Source organism: Phyllobates terribilis, unplaced genomic scaffold, assembly GCF_046119375.1.
Source record: "Phyllobates terribilis strain yellow unplaced genomic scaffold, ASM4611937v1 Scaffold_1__5_contigs__length_1240528914, whole genome shotgun sequence".
Classification (NCBI taxonomy): Eukaryota; Metazoa; Chordata; class Amphibia; order Anura; family Dendrobatidae; genus Phyllobates; species Phyllobates terribilis.
The window spans coordinates 763,451,153-763,477,455 of NW_027362761.1; the positions used below are offsets into that span (position 1 = coordinate 763,451,153).

The following is a 26,303-nucleotide window of genomic DNA, read 5'->3' on the forward strand; positions in this document are numbered from 1 at the left end:
ACAACAACCCTTTAACCTATGTCCTCACTACAGCCAAACTGAATGCAACGGGTCAGAGATGGGTCGCTGAACTAGCTGACTTCAATTTCAGCATCAAGTATAGGCCAGAAAAATGCAATGCGGACTGACGGATTGTCGAGAATGCCACTAGAGCCTGAGGGGTTCATGCAAGAATGCTCGGAAGAAGTTTGTCTGGAAGCAATTGAGAGCACTACCCAAGCAGTGCCAGCTTATCAAGAGGAAGACACACCATTGTGGTGTCAGTTGACCGTGGAAACCACCATAAAAGTGAGAAAATAAGATCACCCTTTGTCCATTCAACAACTACCAAAAGGAAAAATCCATAGAGCACAACGGGAAGATCAGATGATTGGTAGAATATTACTTTATGTGGACCAAAATCGGTTTCCAAGTAAACGGGAGAGAGAGATAATGAGTCACCAGCAGCATCTGTTTTAGTTAAAGAATGGACAAAGCTCTACCTCAGTGAAGACAGTATCCTGTATCGTAAAGGAGGACAAAACCGGCAGTTGGCACTACCCAGAGTATTCCGTAGGTTGGTCTTCAAAGAATTCCATGAAAACATGAGAAACCTGGGAGTAGAAAGGAAAACCAACTTGATCCGTGAACGTTTCTTCTGGCCGTACATGCAAAGAGATATTGAGAGGTACGTGACCAGGGAGTGTGGGTGTCTGAAAAATAAACATCCCAACACATTAACCCGGGCACCTATGGGCAACATCAAAACTACGTATCCGTTTGAGATGGTCTCAATAGACTTTCTACATCTCGAGACGTGCAAGGGTGGTTAAGAATACATGTTGGTGGTGACGGAACATTTTACTCGATTTGCCCAAGCATATGCCACCACCAATAAAGCTGGTCGAACAGCGGCAGAGAAGATCTTCAATGATTTTGCTTTGAGATTTGGATTCCCTACGAGGTTACACCACAACCAAGGAAGAGAATTTGAGAACCAGCTCTTTGCCAAGCTAGGAAAGTACTGTAGAATTTAGAGATCCCACACAACGCCCTATCACCCAGAAGGTAATGGATAAGTGGATCGTTTTAACCGGACATTATTGTCGATGTTGCGCACTTTAACAGCTGACGAGAAGAAAGACTGGAAGAGTTCTCTATCAAAAGTGGTACATGCCTATAACTGTACAAAGAGCGATGCAACGGGTTACTCACCCTTCTTCCTATTGTATGGACGATCGCCAAGACTGCCAATCGACATCATGCTCAATACTCCGGTGTCAGAGACTTACAGAACGTATCTGGAGTACGTTCGGAAATGGAAGGAACAAATGGCAGGGGCATACAACATAGCATCCAAAGTGGTTACGCAAGGACAGAGCAAGAGTAAAGAGTACTGTGATCGAAAATGTTATGGAGCAGAATTGGCACCGGGAAGCCTAGTGCTAGTCAAGAACGTACGTGAAAAAGGCGGTCCAGGAAAACTTTGTACTGGGAAGACAAGGTGAATATGGTCGTAAGGAGGAAAGCCGATGACAGCCCAGTGTATTAAATACGATTGGAAACGGGAGACAAGAAAACCAGAATAGTCCATCGGAATTTACTACCACCCTGTCATTATCTCCCACCACAACAAGACTTCTCAGAAGTAGACCGACATCGTCCGAGATCGACTAAGGGACCACCACAGACTGAAGCTCCGGAGGTGGATAGTGACCTTGAAAGTTCAGATGAAGAAGAACACACCGTTGTATTTTTCGGAGAGGCAAGGAGAGGGATCTACCATCCTCAGGAGAGTGAACTAAGTTCCGAGGCTCCAGAGTTTGCACCAAGGAGTACAGATGAAGCCCAATTCAGATTTGATGATCGAACACCGGTCCCTGAAGAGACCGATTGACACTCAGGAGGAGCGGAATTACCAGACCGTGCGGAAACAGGCAATTCAGGAGAAGTACAGGAACTTACAGAGGCAGTTCCAGGAGTTTTATAGGTCAAGTCGTTCTGGACACAGCGGTACCAAATACGTGTACTTTTTTGTTTTGTTTTGTTTTTTTTCAGAAAAATATTTATTGATGGGTCCATTATATTTTTATTTTTTGGGGAATATTTTTTTCATTTTTTTAATATTTTTATTAAAAAAATTTCTTTGTCCCACTATGGGACTTTCACTATTTACATTCTGATTGGCTGTATAGCACAGGAATGCAGCACCATCCCTGTGCTATGCAGCCTGTCAGCGCTGCACAGGCAGAAGATACTTTGATCGCGCACTGCGCATGATCAAAGTATCTTCCTGATGTCTGATGACCCGGGTGTCGTCTTGACCCAGCCAGAGACACCGCGGGACGCCGGAAAGGAGGTAAGTACGGGCGCTTACCTTCTATTGCCACCGGAATGCTGCAATCGACTTAGATCCCAGCATTTCGGGGGTTAATGTGTTGGGAGCAGTGCCGGACACTCCCAGCACATAGCCCATAAGGCCCAGGGCACAGGTACGTATTAGTAAACCTTGGGCCAGAAAGGGGTTAATTATTATCCTAAGTCATGTGACAAGGCTTGTTAATGGGTCTATATTGACTTTTAGAATTGCTACACCCAATAGGTGGCTCCAGAGATCAAGCCCTCTTCCTTCTGAAGAGGCTATTTGAAGTTTTTTGGAATTTATTTTTACTGCAGTGTCTATAAGATATATAATTTTATTCATATGTCTATAGAGGTGCCCAGTATTCTAGGAAAATGAGCAACATAACCTTGAAAACTTACAGTTGATTACTTGATTTTTATGACATGGAAGAGTTAAAAGTGTCATTTATGTTACAATTCCTATTTTATTTATACAATACTTTTAGATTCTTTAAGATATTTGCAATGCAAAAAAACTTTTTATCAATATTGTTTACCTTAGAAACCCACTGTCAAATTCATCTGTTTGGTAAACTGACATTTTTCTTTTGTGATTTGCATTGAAATACATCCACAAGGCTCTGGAAACAAATGGTGAAACATTTATCATTGACATTTAAAAATGAATAAAATAAAGCATGGTGGCAAATTAGTTAGCAGTGTTGTTTTTTAATAATGGAAGTTCATGTTCAAAAACGGTGCAATAAATGGAGTTTGAATGTCATCCCTATTTCGTGGAGGATCTATTATGTCTCCAGTAGACAAATTAATATAAAAAGTACTACGTATGGAGTTGGCTCTATTATGTATTTTATGTAGCTACATGTCTGATAAAGGAAGTTAGATTGTCGGTCAGACAAAAACACATGGTCTTGACACCATAACATAATAGCTTTCCTCTACCCAGTGGAGTAATTAGAGTCTTTTTGGCCCCTGCGCAAGATTTGAACCGGGCCCACCCACCATCCTGATTATATATATTCATGTCCTCCATCTTGGTATATATGTCCTTCATCCTGGTATATATATGCCCTCCATCCTGGTATAAATGTCTCTCATCCTGGCCCCATCCTGGTATATGTCCTTTATCCTGGGTCGCATCCTGGTAAACCATTATACTCACCAAGAGCAAACATAGAAGCCATGGGGCCCCATAGAAGACGTATAATGCACAGCCCATAGTCCTACCTATAGTATAATGCACAGCCCATAGTCCTCCCTATAGTACACTGCTCAAAAAATAAAGGGAACACTTAAACAACAGAATATAACTCCAAGTAAATCAAACTTCTGTGAAATCAACTGTCCACTTAGGAAGCAACACTGATTGATAATCAATTTCACATGCTGTTGTGCAAATGGAATAGACAATAGATGGAAATTATTGGCAATTATCAAGACACACTCAATAAAGGAGTGGTTCTGCTGGTGGGGACCACAGACCACATCTCAGTACCAATGCTTTCTGGCTGATGTTTTGGTCACTTTTGAATGTTGGTTGTGCTTTCACACTCGTGGTAGCATGAGATGGACTCTACAACCCACAGAAGTTGGTTAGGTAGTGCAGCTCATCCAGGATGGCACATCAATGCGAGCTGTGGCAAGAAGGTTTGCTGTGTCTGTCAGTGTAGTGTCCAGAGGCTGGAGGCACTACCAGGATACAGGCCAGTACACCAAGAGACGTGGAGGGGGCCGTAGGAGAGCAACAACCCAGCAGCAGGACCGCTACCTCTGCCTTTGTGCAAGGAGGAACAGGAGGAGCACTGTCAGAGCCCTGCAAAATGACCTCCAGCAGGCCACAAATGTGCATGTGTCTGCACAAACATTAGAAACCAACTCCATGAGGGTGGTATGAGGGCCCGACGTTCACAGATGGGGGGTGTGCTCACAGCCCAACACTGTGCAGGACGCTTGGCATTCGCCACAGAACACCAGGATTGGCAAAGTCGCCACTGGCGCCCTGTGCTCTCACAGATGAAAGCAGGGTCACATTGAGCACATGTGACAGACATGACAGAGTCTGGAGACGCCGTGGCGAGCGATCTGCTGCCTGCAACATCCTTCAGCATGACCGGTTTGGCAGTGGGTCAGTAATGGTGTGGGGTGGCATTTCTTTGGAGGGCCGCACAGCCCTCCATGTGCTCGCCAGAGGTAGCCTGACTGCGATTAGGTACCGAGATGAGATCCTCAGACCTCTTGTGAGACCATATGCTGGTGCGGTTGGCCCTGGGTTCCTCCTAATGCAGGACAATGACAGACCTCATGTGGCTGGAGTGTGTCAGCAGTTCCTGCAAGATGAATGCATTGAAGCTATGGACTAGCCCGCCCGTTTCCGTGACCTGAATCTGATTGAGCACATCTGGGACATCATGTCTCTCTCCATCCATCAACGTCACGTTGCACCACAGACTGTCCATGAGTTGGCGGATGCTTTAGTCCAGGTCTGGGAGGAGATCCCACAGGAGACCATCCGCAACCTCATCAGGAGCATGTCCAGGCGTTGTAGGGAGGTCATACAGGCATGTGGAGGCCACACACAGTACTGAGCCTCATTTTGACTTGTTTTAAGGACATTACATCAAAGTTGGATCAGCCTGCAGTGTGTTTTTCCACTTTAATTTTGGGGGTGACTCCAAATCCAGGTCTCCATTGTGTTATGGTTTTTTTTATGGTATTTTTAATATCTAGATTCATTATTAATTTAGAAAAAAAAATTATATCTTTGCTATGTATGAAGTCTACCTGTTTAAGACATACATTGTGGAATGTATGACTAAGATACTGGTTTCCTGTAAACTCCTTGACAAGAAGGTTTACGTTGGTCCAAGGGAAATGTGTTTGCTACTGATAAGTCTTTTTCGGTTTCCTGTTCAGTTGTATGTAACAATGAAGTTCCGTTCTGTCTAGCTAATAAATATGGTGAGTCTTTGTTGCCACAACAGAAGACTCTGCCTGCTGACAATGCATTTGCATGTATTCTGTCTCTTTTCCTTCATCGATGACGTATCTTAATTTGAATCTCACTGGCAATGTGAAGACCCTTTGCTGTCTATTCCAAAGTTCTCCTTAAAACAAAGAGGGTCTCTATAACAATTGGTTAATAAATTTGATTTCCATTGATGATTTTTGTGTGATTTTGTTGTCAGAACATTTAACTTTGTACAGAACAAAGTATTCAATGAGAATATTTCATTCATTCAGATCTAGGATGTGTTATTTGAGCGTTCCCTTTATTTTTTTGAGCAGTGTATAATGCACCCCCATAGTCCTCCTTATAGCATAATGCACTCTCCATAGTCCTCGAATATAGTATAATGCACTCTCCATAGTTCTCCATATAGTATAATGCACAGCCCATAGTCATCCATCTAATATAGTGCACAGGCCATAGGCATCCATATACATAATGCACCCCTTAGTCCTGCATAGAGTATAATGCACAGCCCATAATCCTCCTTATAACATAATGCGCTCCCCATAGTCCTCAAATATAATATAATGCACTCCCCAAAGTCCTCCATATAGTATAATGCACAGCCCATAGTCATCCATATAGTATAATGCACAGCCCATAGTCCATACATGTAGTAAAGAGCCCAGCCCATAGTCCATACATGTAGTATAAGGCACAGCCTATAGTCATATATGTAGTATAATGCACAGCCCATAGTCCATACATGTAGTATAATGCACAGCCCATAGTCATCCATATAGTATAATGCACAGCCCATAGTCATCCATATATTATAATGCACAGCCCATAGTCATACATGTAGTATAAGGCACAGTCCATAGTCATACATGTAGTATAATGCACAGCCAATAGTCCATACATGTAGTTAAATGCACAGCCTATAGTTCATACATGTAGTATAATGCACAGCCCATAGTCCATACATATAGTATAATATATAGCCCATAGTCCATACATGTAGTATAATGCACAGCCCATAGTCATCCATGGAGAATAATGCACAACCCATTGTCATCCATGTAGTATAAAGCACTCCCCATAGTCATCCATATAGTATAATGCACAGCCAATAGTCATCCATATATTATAATGCATAGCCCATAGTCCATACATGTAGTAAAATGCCCAGCCCATAGTCCATGCATGTAGTATAATGCACTCCCCATAGTCATCCATATAGTATAATGCACAGCCCATAGTCATCCATATATTATAATGCACAGCCCATAGTCCATACATGTAGTAAAATGCCCAGCCCATAGTCCATACATGTAGTAAAATCCACAGCTCATAGTCCATGCATGTAGTATAATGCATACCCCATAGTCCATGCATGTAGTATAATGCATAGCCCATAGTCCATACATGTAGTATAATGCATAGCCCATAGTCCATACATGTAGTATAATCCACAGCTCATAGTCCATGCATGTAGTGTAATGCATACCCCATAGTCCATACATGTAGTATAATGCATAGCTCATAGTCCATTCATGTAGTATCAGGCACAGTCCATAGTCATACATGACGTATAATCCACAGCTCACAGTCCATGCATGTACTATAATGCATACCCCATAGTCCATACATGTAGCATAATGCATAGCCCATAGTCCATACATGTAGTATAAGGCACAGTCCATAGTCATACATGTAGTATAATGCACAGCCCATAGTCCATACATGTAGTTAAATGCACAGCCTATAGTCCATACATACAGTATAATGCATAGCCCATAGTCTATATATGCAGTATAATGCACAGCCCATAGTCATACATGTAGTATAATGCACAGCTGATAGTCATACATTGTGGTATAATACACAGCACATAGTCATCCATGTAGCATAATGCACAGCCCATAGTCATCCATGTAGTATAATGCACAGCCCATAGTCATCCATATATTATAATGCATAGCCCATAGTCCATACATGTAGTAAAATGCCCAGCCCATAGTCCTACATGTAGTATAAAGCACAGCCCATAGTCCGTACATGTAGTAAAATGCATAGCCCATAGCCATACATGTAGTATAATGCACAGCCCATACACTGGTGTAACTGATCCAGGTTTGTAGGTCACCTTGCTCGCACCTGCCTTTTCAGCTTTTCCCATAAATTTTCAATAGGATTGAGATCAGGGCTTTCTAATGACCACTCCAAAACATTGACTTTGTTATTCTTAAAAAACAGCCAACCTTTCCAAATTTGGTGTCCATATAACTGTAATAATTAGGATTGAGCAAAAAGATTGGTACGATCCTGGTCCAGCGGCCATGTCGGTTGTCCATGTCCACTGGACCAGAGCACTGTAAACCTTCTACTACCTGCCACATCCCCTGTGTCTTTTCTCATTAGTGTGACACAGATGACTCGCCCCCTGGGCCGTGGGGCACTCGGAGCCGGGCAATCGGGAAACGATGGGGGTAGTAGTGGCAACCCGGTTCCATGGCTCAGGGTGGTCAGACCATTGGTAGTCTGCCATGCGCTGTTGGTTATGTCCGACTACGCCACCCGTGGATTGCGGTCAGTGCGAACCGCCGCGGCGAGGCAGACCGCTGGGGCTGAAGGTATATGCAGCTGGGGTAGTGTGTCTCCCCACGGGAAGAGTGCGGCCCCAGGGCAGTATAGTAGAAGATGGGGGTGATGGTGTAGGGCGTCCAAGCGCCGTTAGTGCTGGAGGAGCAAGGAGCACACAGACAACAGGTTGAAGTCCAGGGTCTTTACTAGAACAGGTGAACTGACCCACAAACAGGCCCGGCTAGGAGGGGTGGCCTGGACGTCTGAGAGCAAACGGGAAATTGGCCCTGGTCAGGGTGAGGGTGTAGGCCTACCGTGCTCTCTGCGCTCCTTCTGGCTATTTCCTCCTTATCGGGTAACAGCCCATGTTCCTGAGCTCACCGTGTCTTCTCGCCCGTATGGCCTGCAACTTTGGTCCCTTTCTATTCCTGGCCTGGTACGGCTTTGCTGGTCCCTTCTGGTGTGGCGGAACCTCCGGGCTTCTTAGGCCAAGGAACATACAGTCCCCTGCGAACTGGTTATCTGCTGTAGGACGTGGAATCCTCACAGCCTCAGACGCCAAAGTCTGGTAAATTGGGTTCTTTGTCTGCCAGGACAGGCGCACTTCACCTCTTGTCCCTGGCTTGTGGCTCTCCTACCGCCACACGTCCTCTTAGGGTGCAATACAACTGTCTCTCTCTGCTCTGGGACACCTCTCAATCCAGAGACAGGTCGTCCAGTTCTCTCTAACCCTGCCCCCAGTTCCAGCTTTTATAGGGGCAGCCTGCTCCCCCTACTGGCCTGAGACAGGAGGTATTGCATGCTAATGTTCCCCTGACCAGAGAACCTCCCCCTTGCTCTCAGACACAGCTTTATTATATTTGTGGCATCCAGGCCAGGGTGACACACAGACATGATGTTGAGGTGGAATGTGGCGCCCCTGAGGGTTCAGTCGCCTCAGAGGTACTGCACCTCACCCAGAGGTGTGGTGTCTCCTTCTCTCAGGTAAGGAGGGAGTGCTGCCCGAAACCCCAACACCTGCATCCAACACTACACTGCTCCAGGCCAGCTGGAAGGGCAAGATGAAATGTGTTTTCCTGCTGAGCCCTGTCCCTGGCTGGAGTGGGGGGAATCCAGAGGTAGGGGGAACCAGTAGTGGGTGTGGGTGGAGGAAGCAGTTTGAGGGAGCACTATAGAGTGAGATATAAAAAGGGAAGCCATCTTAGGGTGGCAGATCAGTCAGTGAGAGGAGAGAGCGAAGACCGTCTGGGAGCAGAGTCTCTTTAAGAGCTCTGCTCCACAAGTAGGGCCCAGTCCTAGAGGCCCAGGTGGGGAGCAGAGGAGTAGGCTCCGTTCTAAGAAGGGATCCTAGGGGGTACAGCGAGTGCAGGAAGGCACCCGTACGCCCCGCATCTGTCAGAAGACAGAGGGATCGTAGGCCGCAAGAAGGGGACCGGCCCCTGGTCCAGCCGTGTTACTCCTGGTCTCGGCTGGCAAAACCGGAGGCTTCTGGCTTCTATAGCCAGTTGCTGAAGCCTCATTCTAATCCCCGTGAGGGTCAAGCAGGTCCAGGAACTCAGACGAGACAGGAGGGACTTCATAGCACCCGAGCGGGATTGAGAGTAGGAAGCGCAGGGCAGGAGGGAGAAAGATCCAGCGTGAAGACTGTCTAGTTACAGAACACAAGTTAGGAACACAAGAAAGAGGGGTTCTGCCAGGTACTCCTGATCTACCTGAGGAAGTGCTGAACCCCTGCCTGGTGAACGCAGCGCGACGTGGGAGGCCGACAACTGTACAGTGCATCAGTGGAAATGTCATAAGAACTGTGAGTAAAAACTCGGATGACTGCACTGCACTGCCTCCGTCCCTTCTTTCATCTGCACCATCCCTCCCTCACGGCACTACACCGCTCAGCGCAACCCACACCGTCCTACACTGCCCTGGAGCTAGCTCTACCTGTGGAGAGCCACACCATCCCTGCTGTCGTAACACCAGCTCCAGAGGACTGCTCCGCAGCGGCGGCACCCTTTAGCCGCAATCCACAGGTGGCGTCACGAACACTATTCTAAAAAACCCCATATAAATATGGGTCACGGACCGGCCAGCCACCGTGATATCCCCCAGCAGCCAGAGACCCGGCTGCCGAGTACCCCACGGCCCAGGGGGCGCCTCAGCTCCACTAATTAGAAGAGGTGCCAAGCTATTAGTCCAGGGTCCTTTTGAATCTTTTTCCTCAACTCTAGAAACAACTACAACAGCAACAATTGCTTTCTTCTATTTTTGTTTCCCAAAAAAATTATTATTTAAATTACTTGGTTACTTATATGCATGCTAGAGATGGGCAATCCGATTTGCGTTGCCTTGGTCCTGCATTTAGTCTGGTCCTCCATTGCAGCTGTTTTTTACGTCTGCACCCGACATCTTTGGCCCAGCACCCTAAGAGAATATGGTGCCTAGGGCCTGCGATGTCATAATGTTGCAAGGTCTAGCAAGTGCCAGAGTCGCCCAGGATGTGGGTCCATTGATGCTGAGTGCAGAAATGAAGAGAATCTGCTACAGAGACCGGATTGAATGACAGATCAGACAGCATGCCAGACCAGTGCAGCGCAAATCAAATTCTCCATCTCTAATTTACACCAAAACAGCACTGAAAAATAATACAGTTTTTCCTGCATGAAACAAGGCCTTATACATCCACCTCAGTAAAAGGCCTTACAGAGAAAAAAAATTGAAATGCCAGAATTGCTGTTTTTTGGTCTTCACATTTCTCCCAAAAATTGAAATAAAAAGCAATCAAAGCACCACATGAAAACACACATTATACACGTCTGTCACAAACCCTTATTTTCTTTGCTTGCAAAATTCAAATAAATTTTTTAACCTTAGAAAAATATATGCATAAAAAAGCTATACAACTTGATTGCTATACTGTAATTGTACTGACCTGAAGAATCATGTTGCGAGGTCATAGTGACTGGTGTAATTTAAAACTCCAACTTGTTCATCAAAAAAAAAGCCCTTATATGGCTATGTGGACAGAATAATAAAAAAAAGTTCTGGCTTTTGCAGAAGGACTGAAGGAAGGATATCCAAAACGTTTGACCCAAGACATTCAGTTTAAGGGCAATGGTACCAAATACTAATGAAATGTATGTAAACTTTTGACTTTGCAGTAAGTAACAAAAATGCCTTAAAACATTCTCTCTCACATTATTTTGGCATTTGGCAAATATTAAAAATGATGGTAATCCTAATTGACCTAAAACGGGAAAGGTTTATACTGATTTCATGTCAGATGACATCAACCTCAAAACTATTACCCCAATTGCCACCGCACCAGGGCAATCGGGACGAGCCGAGGCTAAGCGTCATAATTGGCGCATCTAATGGATGCACCATTTCTGGGTTAGCTGAGGGCTGGTGTTATTAGTCTGGGAAGGGGCCAATACCCATGGCCCCTCCCAGCCTATTGTTATCAGGATGCAGCTGTCTGTTTTGCCTTTGCTGGTTATTAAAAATATAGGGGACCCCACGTCATTTTTTTTGTGTCCCCCCTTTTTAATAACCAGTAAAGGCTAAGCAGACAGCTGTAAGCTGATATTAATAGGCTGGGAAGCTCCATGGATATTGGCACCTTCCCAGAATAATAACACCAGCTCACAGTTGTCTGCTTTCCTTCAGCTGGTTATTAAAAATAGGGGAAACCCCATGCCATTTTTTTTTCATTTATTTATTTAATTATTAGCTAAATACAAGTACAGAAAACTACACACGCAAAGCACAGATTCTATATTTCACTAACATGTTTATATCTATTCTATTCTGAGTACAGGCTGTGAATTTACTGTACTTGGCTGATGAAATGTCGAGTTTCCTTTGACATGTGTGCATAAAAATCAGGTGGCACACGCATGGTCCATGTGCTGTGCGATTTTTTTCTCGTACCCATTGACTTGCACTGGCGAGTTTGACATGATTTTTGCAGACAATCACAGCATGCTGCATTTTTTTTCTTAGTCCGATCCAAGCTGAGAAAAAACTCGCAGATGAGCACTGAATCATTGTGTAACATTGGTCAGAGTGCAATGCGATGTTTTCTCGCATTGCATTCCTCCATATTGTACACTAATGTGAATGAGCCCTAAGACTGATTGTGGTTCATGTAGGAGGGTGTCAGATATAATATACATGTGGTGTGTTTTCACCCATTAGGGCAGGGGTGAGAAACCTCAGGCCCGTGGGCCATTTACGGCCCTTGATGACCTTTTACCCTGCTCCTCGGAAAATTCCCAGGGGCCGCAGAGCTTGGGCTGGCAGCTGTGTTTTGATGGCTGATGGCCCTTTAATTTCTTCTTGCTTGTGAACACAAACAGTGTTCACTACTGAACGCTTAGGTGAGTGCAATGTCCTGACACTAGTGCCAGCGTCTGAACGTACTTTGTGGGTCGAGTGAGCGCACAATTTGTATGGCCCTTGAACGGTGGTATAAATATCCAAATGGCCCTTGGCAGAAAAAAGACTCCCACCCTTGCATTAGGGGAAGGAAGGGGGCCTCAATTTACTTAATTCTCAGTACCATAAAAAGGCTGCGCTGAGGACTAATGCCCTTTAATAACCACTGTGAAAAGGCATGCAGTGTCAGACTGGGTGTCAAGGGCCCACCAGTAACCAACTCCATGGCCCCGTTTTTCAGTTACTTGCAAATGTGACATTATCCTCAATCACAATTTACTGTATATAACAATCAACTGGGTAGATTGTTATATGAATAAGATGCTCAAATTTGTCTGTACATAATGATTTAAATATATTGTGCCAATTACCTCTCATATAAGAGGGTGGTGGCCCATTCTTGCACAAGGGCCCACCGGAGGATTCTCCTGTTCTCCTGTAGGCCAGTCCAAGCCTGCTGATATGTTATCTTTTTGTGTCATATTGAGATGGCCACATTGCCTTAAATGGGGACATCATGAGGGAATAAGCCCCTAATGTATTACATGGTCAAGTCAGGTTATGAGGTAACTGACAATATTACTGGGAACTTTCAGAAGTGGTACAAATCTGGCCTTAACTGGTTTTTGAGCGGGAAATGGAGAACAGCTGATTGGTTCTGTAAGGGGGGGAGAGTGGGGGCATATGCCTATATAAGGTGACGGCTCCTGTCAGGAGGGGTCAGTTTTACCTCAAGAGCTGAAGAAGCCTGAAGACGGGATGGAGGAGCTCCTGAGCCGGCTGTTGGAGAAGGCGAGCGCTGGGGGAGGTCGGGACTGGCTTCTGCGGTGCCTGGAGGAAGATTCAGCGGCACAGGAAGAGGCTGTTGAGGGGGAGATTGGGGAGCCCGAAGATGGCGAGATACAGGACGGAGCGCCGGTTCCCCGTCGCAGTGCGAGACCCAGGAAGCTGCGACGCTGGTCCCCATCACCGCCGCCATCAGGAGGCAGGCGGAGCCAAGGCAGGAAGAGGTCGGCGGCATCGCTAAGCGGGGAGCGTGTCAGCAGGCTCTCGCGTAGTCCTACGAGGGGGCGTGGTTCCGTGAGCCAGCCGGCATCCGGGTCCCCGGAGCACAGGACGGATGAAGACAGCGGTGCAGCGGCAGTGGTCACGACCGCTCCGTGGAGCCGGGGCGCCAGCTTGCAGCCGCAGCAAAAGAGCTGTCAGGCGGCTGCAGCTGTGTCCCAGGCCTGGAGCCCAGCGGTTGTGGCTAGTACCGGGATGGCCCCTTTCACTGAGACCGCTCAGGGGTCTGGTGGGAGAATAGAGAAGACATCAGTAACGCAAGGACAGATGCAGACATCTCCGGCACGATCTTCGGATGGTGAGATACTAATGCATAATGACAGTTTAATTGATAATGTTATTTCTAGCTCAGCCTCTCTTAAAGAGATAATTAATATTGCTGTGCAGGATGCCCTTAGGGGATTTTCTAAGTTTGATATGGGGTCCTCCCTTAAGGTTTCTCAGAGGCCTCATGTACCTGCAGCTTGCTTCAAGGAAGCATTGTCCTGCGAGGTTTCCCCTTTGGGTTTTCACTTGTCTACGTCGGTGAAAGAAAGGATCTGGGTTGGGGAGTATTTGGATGTTTTTTCCCTGCTTCCCGGTAAAGATGCTTTTCGGACCGATAAATCGGATGAGGAAAAAAAGAAAATTTTTAAATCTTTTCATTCGTGGCTACAGGCCTTCTTAATTTATGCGGCCGTGTTGGGGGAGAAATCCGCGTCTCTTTGCTGTGGACTCCTTCAACATATAGATATTGTATTGGAGGCTTACCGCCATTTTGGCGGTACTGCTTGGCTGCTGTATGATGAAGCCTTTAGGCAAAAATTGTCTGTTCACCCTTCATTAAAATGGGGGGTTAAAGACGTAGGCCTATGGCTACAAATGATGGTCCCACAGAGGCAACCTAATATTCTTAAAAACCCGGTTTCTCAACAGATTCGGAAAGGGTTATGTTTCGCGTTTAATGAGTCCTCCTGCAGATGGCTGCACAATTGTCGTTATAAGCATGAGTGTTCCATTTGCGGGGGGGCTCACCCAATGAATAAATGCTTCAAGAAATTTACTCAGTCGCCTCAAAGGGCTATTGCAAAAGAGCCATTTCTTAATGGCAAAGACACCGGTGAAGGTGGTAGAAATGCTACCGTTTCTAAACAAATATCACGACAGGGAGAAATCCCTGCTACTGTTTAAAGGTTTCACAGAGGGTTTTTTGTACCTAGTTTTGAAGGGTCTGGTTGCAAGGTAATTGAGAATTTACCTTCAGCCAGGCGTTTTCCTGAGGTAGTGAGAGAGAAAATTGTTAAGGAAATTCAGCTCGGTAGGTGTTCTGGTCCATTCATTGATCCCCCTTTTTTGAATTTTAGGATCTCCCCATTAGGGGTTGTTCCAAAAAAAGAGCGGGGTTCCTATCGCCTTATACATCATTTATCTTTCCCTTCCGGCGATTCATTGAATGACCAGGTGGATAAGACTAAAGCATCTGTCCATTATGCCTCATTTGACATGGCCGTAGATTTATTACGGAATGTCGGCGGCAATGCCATGCTAGCTAAGACTGATATTCAAGCCGCTTTTCGCCTGCTTCCTGTTCATCCGTCTGGTTATTATTCATTGGGTTTTGTTTTTGAGGGATTTTTTTTTTTTGACCGATGTCTCCCAATGGGTTTTTCGTTATCCTGTTTTTATTTTGAAATGTTTTCTTCCTTTTTGCAATGGTGTCTTCAATCTATTTTTCCACAAGGACATGTGTTACATTATTTAGATGATTTTTTATTCTTAGGCCCCTCTGGTTCTGACATTTGTTCTCAATTGTTGACACGTTTTTTGTCCATTATGGCTATTTTTGGGGTCCCCATTGCCGCAGATAAGACGGTTTTTCCTTGTACGAAACTGGAATTTTTAGGGATAGAGTTAGATTCCAATGAAATGGTATGTAGGCTGCCATTGGATAAAGTGATTAAGCTGAAATCACTAGTCTACCTTTTTCTGCGACGGGACACTGCTTCTTTGAGGGATTTTCAATCTTTATTAGGAGCATTAAATTTTGCTTTGCGCATAATACCTGTTGGGAGAATTTTTTTGAGGCGTTTGTACGATGCTATCAAAGGCCACACCTCCCCAACGTCCTTGATTATTATTTCTCCTGATCCGAAGGAGGATTTATGGGTGTGGGCCCGGTTTTTGGACGAGTATAATGGTGTGTCTTGCTGGCAGTCAGAATTTCAATCAGCGGATAAACTGCAATTGTTTTGTGCAGCTAGTCTTTCCGGTTTTGGGGGATTTTTCCGCGGTGCATGGATTTCAGAGCTTTGGCCGGGTTTTTTCTGCGGTAGGATTTTACTATATCATTTTTTGAAGTCTTTGCAGTTTTTGCTATTTTTTCCATTTGGAGTTCTCGTCTCGATAATTGTAGAATTTTGTTGCGCTCCAGATCTCCGGGTCTTTGTTTTTCACTTAACACTATGTCTTCTAGAAACGGGTTGATCTCTAAAATTTTGAGGCATTTGATGTTATTATTACTTCAGCACAACATTTGGCTTAAAGCCTGCGTTTCTACAGAATATAGTAATGTAATGGCGGATCTTCTGTCTCAGCAGCGGGTGGAAGAATTCCTTGCGCGGTATCCAGAGGCAAAAGCGGACAGAACGAGGCTTCCCACGTCCCTGTGGGATCTGGTTTAATTCATGTTCCTAAATACATTATTCATTCCTTAGCTCCGCACACATGGGCTGGTTATACATGCGCGTGGGAGCAATGGCGGGGATTTTGTCAAGTTAATGGCTTTGATCCTCATGCATGTTTTGCTACTTTAGCCTTGTCATTTTTAGACATGTTAGTGAATGAAGGGTTGTCTCACTCAGCTTTGGCAAAAAGTATAGCAGGGATATCATTTTTCTTAAAGTTATACGGGTCAGCTCCCTTGTCGTCATTATTTGTAGTAAAGCAATTTTTAAAGGGTTTTAAGCGTAATTCTTTTTCTGCAGATACCAGACGACCAGTTACGATTGAACTTTTGTCCAAATTGTGTTCAGTGGTTTCTGAAGTTTGTTTCAACCTTTTTGAAGCAACTCTTTTTAGGGCCATTTTTATTACTTTATTTTTTTCAGCAATGAGGACGGGGGAGTTATTATCAGATAATGGGCTTCAGCCTACGGGGCTTCTGTTTTCTGACGTTTCAGTACTACAGCACAGTATGGTCCTTTTCTTGAGGAGGTCTAAGACAGATCAGTTGGGCAGGGGCACTAAAATCATAGTAAGGGCAATCAGCGATTCTCCCTTATGCCCTGTGTCTAACATGAGACGATGGCTGTCAATTCGCCCCCTTGGTTTTTCCCTTCTATTCATTCATAAAAATGGTAGCCCAGTAACTAAATTCCAATTTTCTTTCATATTGAGGAAATGCTTGGGCGATCTGAAACTGGGGAATTTACATATTACAGGTCATTCGTTTAGGATAGGGGCAGCAACTATGGCTGACCAAGCTGGCCTAGATGAGAATTTGATTAAGCAATTAGGGAGGTGGAAGTCAAATCGATACCAGTTGTATGTTCGCCCTGACTTGTTATTTACATGTTGATTCTTTTTATTTTGTAGGGCCCAGATGTATATGGATTATTGGGCACTCTTATGTTTATTGGGCGCAGAGAAGGGCGAGTAAAAGAAATTATTCTGAAAATTTATCGTTCAGTTCATCCGAATTTCAAATCTTCTGGCATGGTATTCGTGGTATGCGTTGGTCACAGTTGAAGAAAGTATTATTAGATTTATCTTTGCGTTATCCTATACCTGATTTTTTAATTTTACATTTATTGGGTAATGATATTGGCAAGTTTCGGTCTTCTGATCTGCTCTGGCAAGTCAAACAGGATCTTCTTTGGATTACCAGTTTTTTTCCTGCTGCTATGATTGCCTTTTCGGAGATAATATCCCGCCTTCGTTGGAAATCGGATGGGGTATTTTTTCTTGAAAAGATCAAGCGTAAAGTGAATAGAGATCTTTCCAAATTTTTGCCAAGCCTCAACGGTTTTTGCTATAGGCACAGAGAGCTGGAGGGATATGTAGTGGGGATGTATAGTAGAGATTCCGTTCATCTTTCTGATGTCGGTTATGACATTTTGAATTTAGACTTTCAGACTATGATTGAGCATTGGTCGGGTGGCTTTGTGGGGGAGGGGACCTCTGCTTTTTAAGCAGAGTCCTGGTGGATGGGTCACCCAGATACTTGGGTGGATCCGTATGGAGATAATTATTAATGAGTTGTTTATTAAATTATTTATTTATGTCTGGAGCAGTTTTAATATTTAATGTATTTGATTATTCATGGATTTACTATATTGATTTATTAACCCCTTACTTACCGGGGACGTATTAGTACGCATATTTGCGTACCCTCCGTTCAGTGAGGGCTGCTGCGCTGAGCCCTCACTGAACGGAGCACATGTCAGCTGATTCTTACAGCTGACATGTGCCCGCAACAGCCGCGGGTGGAATCGCGATCCACCCGCGGCTGTTAACCAGTTAAATGCTGCTGTCAATCTCCGACAGCAGCATTTAACGCGCGCTTCCGGGTAGCGCGTCATAAGCCCCGCCCACCGGCGACCCCGTCACGTGATCGCGGGTCGCCGATGGGCGTGCATGACAACCCAGGGTCTGCAGCAGACGCCTGTGGTTGTCATGATCTTGTCGCTATGAGCGCCACCTAGTGGTCGGCGCTCATAGCACAGGACCATTTCTGCTGCATGCAGGGGACCTGCTCGTCCCCTGTATGTAGCAGAGGCGATCGGACAGTTGCTGCTTCTAGTCTCCTATGGAGACTATAGAAGCATGCAAAAAGTAAAAAAAAAAAGTTTTTAAAAATATAAAAAAAAATAAAAAAATATAAAAGTTTAAATCACCCCCTTTTCGCCCCATTCAAAATAAAATATATATAAAAAACCCCACATACACATATTTGGTATCGCCGCGTTCAGAATCGCCCGATCTATCAATATAAAAAAAAAAATATTCTGATCGGTAAACGGCGTAGCGAGAAAAAAATTCTAAATGCCAGAATTACGTTTTATGGTCGCCGCAAAATTGCAATAAAATGCAATAACGGGCGATCAAAACATCGGATCTACCCCAAATGTTATCAATAAAAACGTCAGCCTGGCACGCAAAAAATAAGCCATCAACCAGCCCCACATCACGAAAAATGGAGACGCTACGGGTCTTAGAAAATGGCGCTATTTTTTTTATTTTTTTTTACCAAATTTTGGAATTTTTTTTCACCACTTAAATATAAAAGAACCTATACATGTTTGGTGTCTATGAACTCGTAATGACCTGTAGAATAAGAAAGGCAGGTCAGTTTTAGCATTCAGTGAACATGGTAAAAAAAATAAATAAAAAACAACTGTGGTATTGCACTTTTTTTGCAATTTTACCGCACTTGGAATTTTTTTCCCGTTTTCCCGTATATGATATGATAAAACTAGTAATGGCGTTGAAAAGTACAACTCGTCCCGCAAAAAATAAGCCCTCACATGGCCATATTGACCAAAAAATAAAAACGCTATGGCTCTGGGAACAAGGGGAGCAAAAACGAAAATGTAAAAACGAAAAATACTCCGGGGCTTAAGGGGTTAAACTTGACAAAGGTACCCGACCAATAAATAAGTTTTACTCCATATATAATAGTAGTGTGGTTCTTTTATTAATTTAAGTATGTTTATCACTTGTGGGCTTTATGACTTCATGAGATGGCCACATTGCCTTAAATGGGGACATCATGAGGGAATAAGCCCCTAATGTATTACATGGTCAAGTCAGGTTATGAGGTAACTGACAATATTACTGGGAACTTTCAGAAGTGGTACAAATCTGGCCTTAACTGGTTTTTGAGCGGGAAATGGAGAACAGCTGATTGGTTCTGTAAGGGGGGGAGAGTGGGGGCATATGCCTATATAAGGTGACGGCTCCTGTCAGGAGGGGTCAGTTTTACCTCAAGAGCTGAAGAAGCCCTGTCCTCCCGCCCTGGTTATTTTGCTTTTGGTATATATATGCCGAGGTTTGGGTGCTTTGTCAGAGGATGGGTCACCCAGATACTTGGGTGGATCCGTATGGAGGTAATTATTAATGAGTTGTTTATTAAATTATTTATTTATGTCTGGAGCAGTTTTAATATTTAATGTATTTGATTATTCATGGATTTACTATATTGATTATTTTATTAAACTTGACAAAGGTACCCGACCAATAAATAAGTTTTACTCCATATATAATAGTAGTGTGGTTCTTTTATTAATTTAAGTATGTTTATCATTTGTGGGCTTTATGACTTCATGCCTGGTGTTGCATCTCTTGGGGTTTACTGTTGAGACAGCTCTAGTGTTCGTTCTAGGTCCTTGGTGCAGACTGCACAGGGATTCTCTTGGGTCACTGGAAAACTTGATAACCTGATTTTAGGACGGAGTCCCATTTATTTATGCCACAGTAATTCGGGAGTGCAACAATAAGGCCTGGGTCACATTAGCGTATAGAATCCGATGCAAGAGCATCAGATGCGATATCCTAATGAAACTCGGCTCAAACTCTGCTGCGAGCGTGAGCTGAGTGTCAGTGCACTGTGCTCCGATCTTCTTGTATGAGAGAATAGCAGCACAACTGCGGAGGAGACGGAAAAAGTGATTTCTCCATCTCTCACAATGCCAGCTTTCACGGTAATCGCACTGCACTTGGATGACATCCGAGTGCAGACCGATGTTTTGCAAGCACCCATAGACTTGTATGGGTGCGTGCCATCCGAGATAGGCTGCCAATCGTAGCATGCAACAATTTTTTTCTCATGCTGACTCGGCATGAAAAAATAGACACTATTCAGCACTGCCCTATTGTATAACATTGGAGTGAGTGCTATCTGATGAAATATTGGATAGCGCTCGTCCGAGTTATACGCTGCCTATACGCCAGTCTGAATGAGCCCTTAAAGGGATAAAATGTAGTAAGTCAAACTCCACAAAAGCAGTAGCCTCGGTGTCATATAACATACAGGGCCATCACTATAGAAGTAAAATACATGCTTCTTAGACATGCACATAAAATAGAAAGGGGAAACACTAGGGATTATAAACTTGGAAGCATGCACAATGTTTAAAAAAAATGACAAAATTGTAATGTATCTGTAAGAATCGTCTGCCATACTGATATGGCATGTGATTTTTATCTCGCACTGTACTGATTCTGGAGTGAATTCTCAGCATGCTGCCATTTTTTTTATCATACCGAATACTCAAAAAATACTCAGATCTGCACTGCCTCATTAAATAACATTGGTCCGATTGCAATCTGATTTTTTATCAGATTGCACTCGTCCGATTTATACGCTAGTGTGAACGAGCCCTTATAGGAATAATGCATCGTCAAAGTGACTTTGCACCCAAAACAGATAACTTCCATCAGAAAAATTTATTTATATATTTTATATATGTATGAATATGTCGGCAGTTCTGCCTGTTTTACTTACTATTTAAGTATAATATTTTTAAAAAAATCTCTACTAAAGTGATCCAGGTATATACGGTATGTGTGCCAAATCTTTAAATAATTACTTACCATGAAGGAATTCTATGCTCTTAATTTCTTAGCTGAATTGTGCTTCTTTTTCACATTGCACTCGACTAGTTCAATCACTATGATGTTTAGTGTTCTCAGTCCAATTCTTTTACAAGTTATCAAAAGAATTTGTCTCCAGGAGAGACGCTCCACCCACCAACACAAGATCAGCCAAGCTTTATTCTCCAGTTAAACATTGAAGAGACCAAGTTCAGTAACAAGAATGTGAACACTTGCCTTAAGACAACATTGCTTCATACATAACTGAATGGATACAACATTAGTAATTTACTCAGGGCTTGTCCATAGCTTAGCAGCATTACGCTACATATCTCATATGTAAAAAGAATTCTTAGGCTATGTGCCCACATTGCAGAAATGAAGCAGAAAATTTCTGCTTCATTTCTGCAAGTCCTCTCCCGGAAAAACGCATGCGGAATTCCGCACGGTTTTTCTCGCGTTTATCGGGCGTTTTCCACATGCGGAATTGCCTTGCGTTTTTTATGCATTGGTCAAAGGCAATTCCGCTTGCGGAAACGCAAAATTAATTGACATGCTGCGGATTTTTGAACGCAGCATAAACGCTGCGGAAAAATCCGCAGCATGTGCATAGAACTTGCGGAATCCCATTGGGGACCATGGGGTGCGGATTACCAAGCGTTTTACAAGCGTTTCCGCTGCGGAAATTCCGCATCAAAAACGCTTGTAATCCGCAACGTGGGCACGCAGCCTGAGTTACAGCCTGGAATATAACCCAAAGCTATATTTGCAATTCAGTCATATAACAGTTGACAAGTTGGATGAGGTCAACGACCTTACAGGGTTTACTGCAGGTATCGCGTGCCCAGGGCCGGGATGAGGGGTAGGCAAGGTGGGCACCTGCCTAGGGTGCTACCTCCTGCCTACCCGAGGGGGGTGCATTTCATTGAAAAAAAAGCCCCTGACAATGCTGAATGCCTGTGGCCGCCAGTCACCTTACTCCAGCCGCAGGCATTCAGCACAATGATGGCCGGGGCGCAGGCACACAGGGGAGGCGTGTCAGTCACTGGCACTGCTAAGCCCTCTCTCGGCCATCGCTCCTTCCCCGCACTCAGTTGCATTTGCATCCGTAATTGATTTCGGCGGTGCCTGGCACAGGAGCAGAGGACCTGTAATCAGCTACCTGCTCTGCCGGGAACTCCTGCGCACACAGAGGACGTCGAACGTTGCGATGCAATGATGTCATCGCGCCATCCAAAACCCACTTCTGCACCAGATGGAAGAGACGGAGCTGCCCTGGATTAGGTGAGTAAAAGCTTTTTATTATTTTTTTTTCTGTTATTTTCCTAATGAGTGGAGGGTATTATATCCAACACTGTTATTGTGCTTTGTTTTATTTTATTTTTTTTCTTTAGAGAAATGGCTTAAAAGAATATAGCACATCACTGACTGCGGTGGAATAAATAATAAAATATAACTTTTAATGATATATAAAATTACAATACACTCAATCCACCGAGCTTGTGTGCAGTCTACCCAAATGTGCCTGCAGAAGCAGGACACACCATGGATATTAATAGACTTAAAAAGGACAACTAAGTGTCCAGCATCAGCTCATACTATATAGAGGTACTACACTCACTAATATCACCTTCTATTTCAAATCCTCAGCTGATGGGAGAAGGCATAGAAAAACTAAACCAAAAGGGAGAACACCCCCTTCGTAAAGTGCAATCAGTTGTATATTGCACAATAGCCCAAATGCCTATTATAGAGCCTTATCACAGAGCTCACTGTCATAACCCTCATTCACACAGAGCACCTTAAAGTTTACTACAGGTGACTCTCTCAGATATTATAGTCTATAACACAGATGACTGCCTGGAAAATAAATACTAGCTCCTTTATTTCACTGCTTCATTGGTAGCCAGCGAATAATAGTATAGCTCACACTGCTTCATTCCAAGCAGGGGAGCACATTCATATAACACCTTGACGCGTTTCATCCCTTTTTATTGCTCATAGGGATACATCAGGAGGCTTATTAGAATATGGTGCATTTATGTGTGCACCGAAGCTTCAAATGTACCGGCCACGATATGAGCCGCACGCAGCGGCACGGACGTCCGACATTTATAAAGAATACTCCACCCCAAACAGATGACGCACGCTCACGCCAGCCAATCCAATGCTTCGTCCCGCAAGACCAATCAGCAGTGGCCACGTTAGGCGCAGACGTCATAGCGCCATCCCGGAAGCGGAGGTATCCTAGATACGAACGAGAAACAAACAGGTAGATAGCGGAGAGGAAAATAAAATAGGTAAGTCTGCGCTAACCTAACATACCCATTACTTATATCACCACAATATAATATAGAGAACTCTGGTACAAAGGTTACAGAGCATATCTCAAGGAACGTGTGAAGGACTTGGATATTTCTACAGATCACTTACTATGATTAAAATACACCCTCATATCAATGTCAAAGCATAATTCATAACTTAATGACAACTATAGGGCACTATATTAAACTAGTCTCTTCTCTCAACGTGGGGCATTATACCCTAAAAATACTTCCTCACTCTCTTATCATCAAATAAAGGGGACCAAAGAAATACATTCATTCAGTCCCAATGGGGTCACAGTTTTTAATCTAAAAATCCATTGGGCCTCCTTTCTCAAAATCCTGTTATCATGCTCACCCCCCCTGGGAGAAGATCTAACTTTCTCCACACCTTGAAACCGCATAACTTTACGATCACCCCCATGTTTCTCCCATTCATGCCTAGCAATGGGGGTGTCCTCTTTCCTCCTAAGATCCCCTATGTGTTCAAGAATTCTCCTTCTAAATTCCCGACTCGTTTTCCCAAAATACGATTTGGGACATGTGAATTTAGCCAAAATTTGAACATACAAATTGACTTCACAGGACATCTGGTCACGAATCTCTTTCGTAAATCCATGGCCACTAATATCCTCCTTCAATATAATAGTCACCATCCACCTCCCTTAAAACGTGGAATCCCGAAGGGACAATTTTTAAGACTTAGGCGTAATTGCTCATCTCGTGTGGACTTTGAGAAGGAGGCGATTAAATTGAGAGACGTGGATATCCTAATAGTATTTTGGAATCAGCATACCATCATGCCAAAGCTGCCAATAGGACCTCTTTGTTGGTTCCTAGGCAGAGAGAGGAGGACGGTAAATGCATACAGTACACACCAAAATTTTGGACACACCTTCTCATTTAAAGATTTTTCTGTATTTTCAGGAGTATGAAAATTGTACATTCACACTGAAGTCATCAAAACTATGAAATAACATATGTGGAATTATATACTTAACAAAAATTTTGAAACAACTGAAAATATGTCTTATATTCTAGGTTTTTCAAAGTAGCCACCTTTTGCTTTGATGACTGCTTTGCACACTCTTGGCATTTTCTTGATGAGCTTCAAGTATAGATGCGGATGGCAGCCTCAGAAGTGGTATAGTAATGCTCATGATGGCGCCATCAGCGTTGGCCATGTTGGTGGAGTATTCATGGCACACACGTCCCGCATGGAGGCCCACTCAATGGTGGTGAAGTGGTGTTGTTCTGCAGTGCGATTCACCTGTGCGTGCTGCAGATGAAACTCCACTATTGCCTGCTGCTCACACAGTCTCTCCAGCATATGCTAGGAGTTCCACCTTGTTGCTATATCGCATATGAGGCGGTGAGCGGGAAGGCAGAAGTGACGATATAGCGCAGAGAGGCGAGCAGCAGGGTGAGAACGCTGAAAGTGCGCACACACTGTCCACACTTTCAGCTGCAGCTCTGACATATGTGGGTAGTTTTTAAGGAAGCTCTGCACCACCAAATTCAGCACATGCGCCAGGCAAGGGATGTGCATCAAACTGACTAATTTCAGAGCTACTATGAGTTTTCGCCCATTATCGCATACCACCAGGCCAGGCTTGAGGTTCACCGGCACCAACCACTCATCTGTCTGCTGTGTGATACTCATCCACAGCTCCTAGATGGTGTGGGATTTGTCCCTCAAACAAGTGAGTTTCAGAACAGCCTGCTATCAATTTCCTCTGGCTGTGCTGAAGTTGGTGGTGCATGTCTTACTGTGACCGGATGAGGAGGCCTTACACCTCTGTCCCAGCCACCAGTATATTTAGCCATTGGGCAGTTAGGGAGAAGTAATGTCCCTGGCCGTGCTTAATGGTCTATATATCAGTGGTTTTGTGGACACTGCTGTGACAGTGACACTGCTGGTTGTGGTGGTGCTGTCACATCCTCTCTTTGAGTGCAGGCAGGTGGCCCTGTTGATCGTGAGAGGAAGGAAGAGGCCAATACTGCAGCAGAAGAGGAAGCAGAAGGAGGCTCAGATCTTTCATGCTTTTTAAGGTGTGTACTCCACTGCATCTCATGCTTGGAATTCAGATGCCTCATCATGCAGGTGGTACTCGGGTTCAGAAGATTTATGCCTCGCTTCAGGCTCTGACTGTTATGTTCTGCTACCAGAGCTAAGGAAAGAGAGGAGATCTGTCCCTACGATAGAACTCAGCTTGATCCCTACGATGTAACAGGGAACCTGATCCTGCGATCAGACCTGCTAAAGTCCTCAGCTAGTCTGTACGGAGACCTATAGATGTGGGGAAGGAATCCCTACAAGTACTAGGGACTGGGAGCAAAATGGACACCTCCTAACAGAAATAGTAGCAGACAGACGAACAAACAAACAATATAGAACACAGAGGTCCGAAGACCAAACAAACTAACAGAGTTAGATACTGAGCACTGGCTAGCTAAAGAGTAGTAATACAATGAAGTCCAGCAAAGCCAGAAGGGCGGAGCAAGACTAAATAGGCCAACTAGGTCATGTGACCAGCAATAGAAAAAACCTAAGAGCAAGGTTCTAACAGTACCCCCCCTTCTAAGAGGATCCTCCGGATCCCCTAGGACCAGGCTTATCAGGAAATCTCCTGTGAAACGCTCTTATAAGTCTGGACGCGGAAACATCATCCGACCTCACCCATGAGTTATCCTCGGGTCCGAAACCTTTCCAGGCCACGAGATACTGCAAACTACCTCTATACCGTCTAGAATTAAGGATGCGAGAAATTTCATATTCCCCGTCCTCCACCACCGGAGGAACAGAGGCAGAGGCGTCACAATCCGACACAACAGCTTTTTTCAACAGAGAGACATGAAACACCGGATTAATTCTCCAGGAGGTAGGAACCTCCAACTTAACAGCAGATTGGTTGACAACCTGAAGCACCTTAAAGGGCCCTACAAACTTGGGACCCAATTTCTTAGAAGGAATCCTCAACCGCAGATTCCTAGAGGACAACCAAACCATGTCACCAACAGTGAACAAAACC

At 44.3% G+C, this 26,303-nt stretch overlaps 1 protein-coding gene across 2 annotated transcripts in view; it reads right to left on the reverse strand.

The window, feature by feature from the left end:
- Positions 1–21,084, reverse strand: part of LOC141150036 (uncharacterized) — a 228,162-nt gene extending 207,078 nt beyond the window's left edge. For both annotated transcript variants that reach the window (XM_073636940.1, XM_073636939.1), the window contains exons 1-2: positions 20,948–21,084; positions 2,880–2,963 (exon numbers count right to left, since the gene is read on the reverse strand). In XM_073636940.1, coding sequence (XP_073493041.1) covers positions 2,880–2,953 — 74 coding nt within the window. In that variant the 5' untranslated portion in view covers positions 2,954–2,963; positions 20,948–21,084. The remainder of the gene's footprint in view (positions 1–2,879; positions 2,964–20,947) is intronic.
- Positions 21,085–26,303: the final 5,219 nt, after the last annotated feature.